This window comes from Chlamydotis macqueenii, chromosome 12, assembly GCF_036417535.1.
Source record: "Chlamydotis macqueenii isolate bChlMac1 chromosome 12, bChlMac1.mat, whole genome shotgun sequence".
Lineage (NCBI taxonomy): Eukaryota > Metazoa > Chordata > Aves > Otidiformes > Otididae > Chlamydotis > Chlamydotis macqueenii.
The window spans coordinates 16,678,114-16,688,279 of record NC_141567.1 but is presented as its reverse complement, the minus strand read 5'-3'; the positions used below and the strand labels follow the sequence as shown (position 1 = coordinate 16,688,279).

General features: G+C 52.7%; 1 protein-coding gene across 2 annotated transcripts; it reads right to left on the bottom strand.

Moving 5' to 3' along the window:
• Nucleotides 1–60: 60 nt before the first annotated feature.
• Nucleotides 61–9,918, bottom strand: CLK3 (CDC like kinase 3). Of its 2 annotated transcripts, XM_086757718.1 has the most exons (13): nucleotides 9,842–9,918; nucleotides 9,507–9,655; nucleotides 6,888–7,095; nucleotides 4,617–4,710; nucleotides 4,273–4,339; nucleotides 3,321–3,437; nucleotides 2,671–2,837; nucleotides 2,405–2,499; nucleotides 1,897–2,026; nucleotides 1,477–1,559; nucleotides 1,035–1,114; nucleotides 783–873; nucleotides 61–467 (listed from the first exon to the last, which is right to left on the bottom strand). In XM_086757718.1, exons 2-13 carry the CDS (start codon nucleotides 9,653–9,655, stop codon nucleotides 282–284), a joined length of 1,467 nt encoding a protein of 488 aa, XP_086613844.1. In that variant the 5' UTR covers nucleotides 9,842–9,918; the 3' UTR covers nucleotides 61–281. The 2 variants fall into 2 exon arrangements, with proteins under 2 accessions (XP_086613844.1, XP_086613845.1); XM_086757719.1 differs by lacking the exons at nucleotides 4,617–4,710; nucleotides 9,507–9,655; nucleotides 9,842–9,918 and having other exon boundaries at nucleotides 6,888–7,025.
• Between the last annotated feature and the right edge of the window lie 248 nt (nucleotides 9,919–10,166).

Sequence of the window (10,166 nt, the reverse complement as noted above, 5' to 3'; positions counted from 1 at the left end):
TCCTTTGTTGAAAAGGCAAAGCTGGGAGCAAGAGAACCCAACACTTGCCTACAAGGGAAGTATCAAACAATAAGAAACACTTTATTTTTAACTTTACAACATATAAATAGACAAATCTGTGCTTTCCAACGTAGCTTTTCTTCCCCTCCGCTACCCAGGGTCCTTATTGCAGTGCCCCAGTCCCTCTGAACTCTGAGAGAAGAGAGCGAGGGGGCCTGAACTGCAGAGCTAGACCAATCCCGTACGTACAGATCCAGCGGGCATCACACCCTCCCCAGCCGTCATCTGCTCAGGTCCCGGCTGGCACCTCGCCCGCACAGCATCCTTTCCTCTGCGGAGAGGCCAGCAAAGAAGGGATGCAGGAGGGCTTCTGAGAACGTGATCCTGCGGGAAGGGTCGAATTCCAGCATCCTCCTCATCAAGTCAAAGAGCTGTGCGTGCTCCAGAGAGTCGTGCAGCATGTACGTCTGAAAGAGAGAGGGGTGTAGTGCTCTGGTAGGCCAGGGACTGAGTGCTAGGCCCTTGTTTTGGGATACACAGCAAGGCAAGGGTGCTCTCATCCTGAAGTGCAGCATCCCTCCAAATCCCTACCACCTGTCCTGCTTCAGCCAGACCAATTATCTTCTGTTACTGCAGACAAGTGTTCGGGGCTCTGTAAAAGCCAGGTACTAAGGGAAATTCCCATCCCTAAGCCCCGCGCTGCCAGTCTGGGAAAGGGAACCGCACCGTGGTTCAGCCTCACAACACAGCCAGCCCTCCACCAGCCGTGGAGCAGCACCTACCCGCAGGGGCTTGCAGTTCTCTTGGACGTATCTCCCATCGGATGTGTTCTCATCCCATACCAGGTTCCCATTGTGGAAATATTTTTGCTTCCTGCAGAGGAAAGGAGGTGTTCAGTAAGGCTGCTCCGGGGACATAAGTCTACTGCACAGCTATACCGATCTAGGTGGGACCCAGTGTGAGGACAGAACTGGTATCCCGAGAAATGAGCTACAGCCAGCTGACTGGACTGTCTGAGTTCAGAAGGTTCTTACCGAGTTTTGTGGATCATGTGAGACGGAATTGGCCCGAGGATTTTCTCCATCATGACAAGATGCTCACGATTCTCATGGGTCTGCAAAGGAAGAGAGCAATGGTGCACTAATTCAGAACTTGGAGGTCAGATGACAAAAGTTCTGTCACCTATACAAGTACAGAGGAAGAAGAGACAAGCTTCCATCAGGAATGATGCAGCTCCTGTCCCCCTCTACTTCTCTTGATTTTTCTGTTCTTCACTGGCACAGTGAAGAAGCCAGAAGTGATCTGCACCTTGTCCTTCCAGCAAAGCCCGAGTCCCCAGACCACGAGTTTTCCTGGACTTATTTTCAAATTCAGCTTCTTAGTGCCTGGTCTGCATATCCATTCCCTTCACCTAAGCTTGAGCCCTTTTAGACATTAAGAATTCTTAGGGTACAGTGCCTTTGGCAAGAATCCTACCTGGAAGAGCGTGAAGCCGCGGTAATACTCAAACAGAATGCAGCCGGTACTCCAGACATCACATGGCTGTGCCCAGCCCAGCTCTGCAAAGAGAATGAAGTTAACTCTGTGCTCCCAACAAGTCCCACCAGATTTCTGCTGGTTCCTTGTTGATACTGCAGGGTTTTCACAAAGACAGACCTAGAAGTTATCTGTCTATTTCCGGTGCTGCACACTGGCAGGGGGACTGTGGAGTCCCCCAACATGATTCTGTTTCAGCTTATGCTGACTCTGCATTCCCCTGGAGCCAATTTGAGTTGTCCTGAAGAACTGGAGTGCTTTCAAGCTGGTTTTCCTCTAGACAGCATCATCCTACAGCATCCCTGGGACAACTGTTCTCCTCCACCCATCCCAGACTGCCGAAACCCCAGCAGTACTCACCCAGAATCACTTCTGGTGGACGGTAGTGCCGGGTAGCCACGATAGTGGTGTGGTGCTCGTGATCGAAGGTGGCGCTTCCGAAGTCTGCCACACGGATGCTCGTGTTCCGAATGGATTTCTCCTCACAGCTCTGCAAGCAAACAAGAAGGTGCTCAGCGCTTCTAAAAGCTGGTTCAGGATTAGGCTTTGAGAGGAGCCCTCTGACCCCAGAACTGCCATGTCTGCACTACCAGTCAGGATTGTAATTATGAAGCCCTGAGCTCTTTACATCGCAGATCAGCATTAGGAAAGCTGCTTGAACACTCAACTTTGTGGACTGGAGCCACTCAGGCAGTCTTAAGGCTTTTAGAAGACACGGGAGGAAGAGGCCTGACTTCCAGTCTGTTCCCACTAAACAGACTTTTAAGACCCTGTGGGGCATGTATGGGACAGAGACGATCCAATTTCTGCAGGGAGGGAAAGGCAGGCCATTCCTGGTCTATTCACTTCTCTTTTGGACATAACCCACCTTTTTCTCGTTGTACAGAGTGTCAAAATCGGAGTTGACGAACAAGATGTTTTCTGGCTTGAGGTCAGTGTGAGTCAGCTGGTTGTCATGTAAAACTGCACAGGTGGAGAGAGAAAAAAACACACATAAGAACCGCACACCAAAGCACCCATACAACTCAGCCCATCAAAGCACCACAGTCAGCCAAGCCAAGTCCCTCTCAGCTCCCTCCCAGCCCATTCTGGTGAGACATCGTCACCTAGCAAGGCTGGCCCCGGGTGACTTACATCTCAAGGCATGGCAGAGCTGGTAGGCCATGTGCCGGATCTGAGGGAGAGGGTATGGCTGGAAGTTATTCTCCTTCAGGAACTCGAAAGTGTTCTTGCCCAGAAGCTCAAAGGCAATGCACATGTGGCCATGGAAGTTGAACCAGTCCGACATCAGGACACACAAGCTGCGCAGAGAGAAAGATGGGAGGGTTAACCATCATCCAGGAACTCGACACAATAGTCATTCTCCCAGTTGCTGGCTACTTCAGAAATGGTCAGTGAGCAGAAGCTCTGAGCCAACTGCCTCAGAAGCACAGTAACTCCTCTGTGTACACCAGAGAGACACCCCTGTCCCACTTCGCTCAAGCACCTTTAGATAAGAGATCTTCAGTTCAAGTGGGACAAGGCAGAAGCTGGCTTAGAGAAGTTCCAGTTAATTTTTTCTCACTATGAGCTGGCATGTCAGTTCTTAGAGTTTAAGTGTTTAACAGGACTAGAGACAGACTCTCTTCCAAAATGCAGAGGAATGAGACAGGTCTTCCCCCACGTAAGACGCAAGTAGCAGGTATTCCAGTCCTCAGCCCCATGTTTCTTTGGACACCGCCCAAGCAGACTGCTTGTCTGTAAGGATATGGTACTAACCACCCAGGAGTCTTCCAGGAACTTACAATTTGTTCTCCTTGTCCTTCTCTTTGATTTTTTTAAGGACGTTAATTTCCAGCCTGGCTGCTTCTCGATATTTTCCAACATTTTTTATGATTTTCAGTGCCACCTGAGATTTGCCTCTGTAAGGGAAGAGACAAAAGGATGGAGTCAGAGAAAAAGCCTACATACGCATGTCCTCAGTCTACAGAGAGAGGGCACATCCCAGTTACTCCGGTCATGTTTTCATGTGTTAAGAGGCTTAGTCATTTCTGGGTCCCAGCAAAGCTCTCAAGGTCTGCCAAAGATTTATGCTGCTTGACCAGTAGTTAAGTACCCACATGGAAACGTGAAGCTAAAGGCTGCTGCTGGGTAACGCTCCAGAGAGCTGCAGACAGCTCTGCGAGCATGCCATTTCCTGACACAGCACTCCGTAAGGTCACCGCGCCTCCAGCAGCCACCTCCCCTCTCCAGCCGTGCCAGAGAGATTTCTGAGGAGGCAGGAGATCCCAGCGGCTCCTATACTAAGCTGACCCCATGGCTTGGAGCCAGACAAAAGGTCAGGAACAGACAGGGGTCAAGTGTAATCACAGGAGAGGTTAAAAAAAAAAAAAAAAAAAAAGAGAAGTACCCTGGCAGATTAAGAGGTCACCTTCCCCAGCTGCCTGGCCCATCCCTCAGCCGGATGGGCTGAGGCCCCTGCCCTTTTGCAGCAGGGCAGTAGAACAGCCTGTGCTGAAGCTCCCAGCCACTGAACGAACTCCCCTGCTTCCCTTAACACATCAGCCTGCGAAATCGGAGGGCTGAGGTATGAACTGGGCCCCTTTCCACTTGCTATGAGAAATAACCTCTACCACAGTGACAAGTGGTAGGTGACAACAGTTCGGTCCAGCAGTCCAGGCCCACGCAAAACTGGCAGCACTTGGGAGCGTGTTGCAGAAGGGACAGAATAATTATCTGGAAGGGAAAGACGCCCACCTGGCATGGTCCACACACTCCACCACTTTGCCAAAAGTGCCTTCGCCAAGGCTGCCGACAATTTCATCTAGGAGAGAAAACAGGAGTGCACGTGAACTTCAGAGGCTTGGCAAGAGCTGAGGTCCTGCAATTTCACAGCAATAAAATGGCAAAGCAAAAAAAATGTCTCTCACTGCTACACACTCTTTAAAACTCAAGTGTCTATTGTCTGCCTCAGGCAATTTACTGGTCAGTCCATTTATAAGCAATAAAACACTAGAGACCCCTCCAGTACAATACGAGAGATCTCGTCTAACATGGGGATAGAAAGTAGAGAGGTAAAGTTTTACGAAAGGTGGCTGTACATCGCTCTTGAAGCCAATCGCCGATCCTGCACACCAGGTGGCCTTCCTTGTCATCTTCCACGCTCCTGCTGCGCTTACTGCTCTGTTGGCTTCTCTGTACACACCGCCCCCCGAAACGGCATACGACCAAGCGCGCACAGCGGGCAGTTCCGAGCGGCAGGATTGTGTTGTCATTCAAAGGTGGAGATGACGGTGCGTCGGTGGTTGGATTTTCCAGATCCCAGCATTTCATAAGGCACACAGCATATATAACGATAGGGATATTGCAAGGGACACGTCAAGACACAAACTAACTTCAAAACAGAAAAGTAATCAACAGCTACAGGTATGTAAAGAAAACTCTCTCATTAGCTACGGCCTTTGGCACCGGCACCTCTGAGGCAGGAAAATGCCCCCCTCTTCTCTGAAGGGAAGCAGCAGCTGGGCAGCTGGTGTTAAGGTGGCTCGGCTTGGCACTACCGTTCCCCAGAGAGGAGCAGCTTCCTCCGCAGCACCGGAGGATGCTGCCAGAGGCATGAGAAGAAGGAGGCCTTTGCCAGAAGAACGTCATTTCTCCGCTGGCAAACGTGACGAAGGGTATGCAAACCGTCAGTTTGGACAAGCTGTCCAGTAGAAGCCAGAGTAGCAGTTCTTCCCCTGTGCAGCCTGCTCTTTTGTACCTGGGTTAACAGATCGCCAGCTACCCAGAGCCGTGTCCTGCCCCGCTGACCAACCAGCCCTTCCCTTCTTGACAGAACCAACTACCACTGATCCTAAATCCATACGCCCGACTGGCTGCAAACAGACCCCGTGTTGCGTATCGGCCTCAGATGCCATTTTAAGCCTGGGAGAACTTTAGGAACAGGACAGTTAAATTAATCCCCAGGGAGTGTTTCATTCCACTCCAGGCATCCTCTAAAGGTATGAGGTCACATTCGTTCCTGCTACTGCTAGCTTCTACTGGAAAACCAGCCGAACGTTCCCGAAAGGACCCGGGGTCCACAAAGCAAAGTGCCCTACTTCCTGATCTTTTCTGTTTAGCCTTAAAAATAGTTACACTCTCTACAGCCAAAGAAATTAATACAAAGCTCTACATTTCCGTGCCCGAGTTTCTATCGGGCTTCTCTTCTATGGCCCCTCGCCCCCCAGCTAGTCCCAAATAATGAGCTACAATCAAACCCAAAAAGGTCAGCCGAAACGGAGGAAAAGGTAGAGAGGACAGTTGAGACAGCTGTGAGACTTCCAAGGATTTAGATCACGCCAGCACAAACCTGCACACTGTTATCACCGCACGCACACACACAAACCGCACTGGAGCGTTTTCATCGTAACCCTGGCTCTTTCTAAAACTCAAATTAAAAAGTCAGCTGGAAAGGAGTAAAAGGAGGAAAGCAACAGACTGTCAGAAGTTCCCAGCCATGCAGATATCCACTACAACTGCAGGGATTGGTCATTTAGTTGTAGTAACATCTAAAAGCAACAAACGTGTGAAAGATGGAAACGCTCCTTACAGGAGAGAAGCAGTGAAACAGAGACATTCGGCCTGATGCCTCACAACACTTCCAGGGTATTCCCAGTCCCAGGACCAGCCTCCCCGCCCAGTGCCAAAAATTCCTTGTTAATCCTTGAAAGGAATATTAAATTTCAAGGTGGAAAATGGGAAAGTTTTCAGAGAAGCTGAAATCCAGGGAGATTTGTGTGGAAACAGGCAAAGAGGACACGTGCATATCCTCAGAAGGTGGAAGTTCTTCTCTAAGTACAGTGGGAGAGGGGTTAATAACCACAGGGCTAACAGCTCGGGATTGATCCCATCTGGTAGGGGATCCTGGCACAATGTCAAATGGACGTGCCTTCATGGAGCGCTCCGTACCACCGCTGCATACCAACCCCCCTGCCCCCAGCAGCAGCAGTGTGCAGAAGCGAAGCCCTGGCCACGTATAAACCCGAACAATGCCCCGTCCCCGGCAGCCAGGCTGGCCGGCGGCCAAGGCTCGCCCTTGTTCGCCTACCACGTGTGTGTCATTTGAAGCTTTCCCTGATCCCTACCCTGGCCATAAAGAACACAGCTTAGTTTCCTCATGTATTAAGGCTACAGGGGCTGGACTAGTAAAAACCAATAGCTACCAATGCTTCCCGCTTAAGAAGACACAGATTTTGGACTATACGTTCCAGGTAATGAAAACAAACACAAAAATGGGATCAGAGGTACTCACCCAGAGTGTCCAGAGCTGAAAGGAGGTAAGAACAGTTAAAACCCTGAACAGTCCTGAACTCATTCTGGATGCTACTCACCGAGGAGGCACTGCTACAAGACCTGGTCCTGCGTTTCCGGCAGTGATGCTGATATTTCTTCGGACGGTGCTGCTCTCTGCCTCTGGATCGCCGCCAGTTCCGCGAGCGGGTCGAGTAATAGTCCTCTCCAAAAGACGGGCTTCGGTCTTCAAATCTGTAGGCGTCGCTGTCCCGTCTGTATCTCCTGTGATAAGGCATCCTGTCATGGCTGTAGCACAAAAAAGAACACATTTATAAGCTTGGAAAAGCACGAAAGGCAGAGTCCTGCTGAAACAAAGTGCTCTTGCTGCTCACTCCGGTGGCAGGGAAACGACAGCAAGCGTCCTAGCTTCAAACGCCCCCTCCACTGTGGCTCAAACGCTGACCACTTCTCAGCCAAGTTTCTCAGGTAAGAAAAAAAGAGAAAGGTAGCAAGAGAAAATCGCCTGGCACTGCCACTTTCCAGGAGCTGGGGGAAAACCACTCACCTGGAGCTCGATCTGAGCTGCCTACCTCATCTGAGCCGCCCCCGCCACCATACTCAAGTGTTTTCCTAACACTACTACTCCCGCAGGAAAGGCTCTCATTAGTTCTCAAAGATCTGAAGGCAGCAGCAGCGCCCTAGTCACCACCCCAGCGGGGACTGGAGTCCCCTGAACACCAACCCTTTGTTGTACACACGCACACCAGCTCATCAGATCATTAGCAAGAGCCAGAAAGAACATTTGGTCTCCGCAGGATAGTCAAGCTCCCACACCTCTAGTGTGGGATGCGAGCAGGTAAGGGAAACTTTCGGCCAAGCTCATCTCTGCATCGGGAAGGGCCAGAAGACCCCAGCCAAAGCTCCCCTGTGTGGGTATTTATCAGCTGGAGCTGCACACACAGATTTAGGTACTGTCTGCGCACATTAACGATGAGAGCAGCTCTGGTCGCCCCGCATCAATTAGAGCGTACCTGCGAGCTGCAAGTGCCTCAAGCTAGAGCTGCGATTCTGAAACTCCTGCCTTTTGCTCTGCAGGTCTGTGTGCTTCCTTAGCAGCACTGTTATGGTACCTCCTTTAAACTGGACAGCCAAAAATGGTAACACGTAGCAGTGGCCTGCTTATATCCCCAAAACCAAGGCTGTCTTCTCCACCGCAGCCGTTACAGCTGGTCTAAGAAAACAGCTTCCGCTACAAGCCTTGCTTCACCCATCACTGAGTGAGAAGCCACGTTTTAAGTAGAAGATGTTGCAACTCAGAAATAAGAACAGCATGTTGGCTTTCCAATGATAATCAGCAGTATTCCGGCAGACGCCTGGCCGGGTCGATGCTGTCATGCTGACAGCAAGAGCAACGGCTTCTCCAACCGAGACCACGCCGCAGCTGCTTCAGTCCGGAAATAGGAACTTTTCTTGTTTGCGCCTCTCTGCTTTGGCAACAATTAGCTCTCTCGCTGACAGCTTAACGGGACGCAGGTACGTGTGTGGTGGTTCGTCTCATCTTGGGTCAAGACCAAAATTTCAAACTACCTAGGTCACTAGGCTCTAGGTCACTGCTGAACTACCCAAAGCACAAAAAAAAAAAAACCCAATGGCTCCGTTCCCACACCGATACTCAACTCCAAACGCACCTTTGTGAAACTCCAGTGTGTACTTTTAGGATACAGAGGATTCAGCAGTAACAACCAAAAATACAGAGGAGACTGCGAACCTGTGAGAGGCTCACAGTCTGGGACTAAGGTGGCAAGAAGGTTTTCACCTAGCAAAAGCCCGTTTTCACCCAAATCTGTCCTACATCACCCATCAGATGAAAGAATGGAAAAGCTCACTGTGTGCGTCAGCCCTATTTCACAATCCGCTTCCTTCAAGTAAACAAAAGCCAGGCTCAGAAGACAAATTAATCTGTAGAACATGTCAGGAATTTAAAAATGAACTCAGCTCCCTTCTGGCTGCACCTGCCCTGTTCAACCAGCAGAACCGCACCAGCTCCGGTACCATGGAGCAGCGAGGACCGCCAGCTTATTTCAGTCGCACAGCCCGACGCGTCAGCACGCGCCCGGCTCCCCATCAGCACTCCCGCCTCTGTTCCAGAACCCTCGCCGCGGCTCCTGTTATCACAGGCCTTATCCACCCCGCTTCCAGCACCCGATTGTCCTTGTGGAAACACTGAACAAAGAGAGGATCAGAGGTAAAATCCAGAGCTGAAGCAGGAAAAATCAGCGATGCTCAGATCCTTTCTGATGGTGTAAGTGAGGGAAAAGTGGTGTAAGTGAGGGAAAAGTACTGTTACTTTAAATCTGATTTGTAATTATTCCAGAAGGAAGCGGAACGCTGGGAGAGAAGGACTTTAATGCCTCTGCAGCATGAGAACTGGGAAGCAGGATTCCAGGACAGGCTGTTCTCCCTCATTAACATGAAAGGCAAGGCTTTAGGAAGAACTTTTGGCCAGATGCAGGAACCGCTCAGGGAAGGCACGCGTGCAGCTGAGCCCTTTACTTCCATCTCCGGGATTTACAAGCTTAAAGCCGATCCGCAGCCAGGAAATGAAAGCGGCCACCGCTCAGGAAACAGGGCCAGAACGGGGGCCGGGGGTCCCGGGCCGAGGGAACCGTCCCTGCGGGCAGGCGGGCCGGCCTCCCTCGGCCCAGAGCCGCTCCTACCTTCTGGATCGCGACCTCCGGGACAGATCCCTCCGGGGCGGGTACCGCAGCCTGCCCTCGTAGTCCCGGCTGCGAGACCTCCTCCTCTTCCACCGCTGGCCCAGGGAGCTCTCCTGCTCCGGGGACCGGTACCGCTTGCAGTGATGCATCTGAGGAGAGCGGAGCGTTCGCACTCCAACCCACTCGCACCTCTCCCCCGCGGGACACAGACCCGCAGCGGGGCGCCGCGGCTGGGCCTAGGCCCGGCCCGACCCCCCCGGCCCCGCCGAGCGCCCCCCGCCGCTCCGCCCCGCCCCGCCCCGCCCCGCGCCCCCGGGCCGACCCCGCTGGCTCACCGCCCCTCCGCGCCCCTCCGCGCCGCGCTCCGCGGCTGCGGCCCGGCCCCGGCCCGGCCCCACCGGCCCAGCTCCGCCGCCGCTCCCGCTCCCGCTTCCGCTTCCGGCGCCGCCCGCTTCCCCCCCCCCGCAACCTCCGGCCACGGCGGCTCCGCCCCGGCCGCTCCCGCAGCCCCGCAGGGCGCGGGTAACCCCTGCCGCGCCGGGCCGCGCGGGCACAGACGTTGTGAGCGGGCCCGGGCCGGGGGCTGCGGCCTGCCTCGGCACGGCCTGCCTCACCCGGGCCTTCCTCCCCGTGGTCTGCCTCACCATGGCCTTCCTCCCC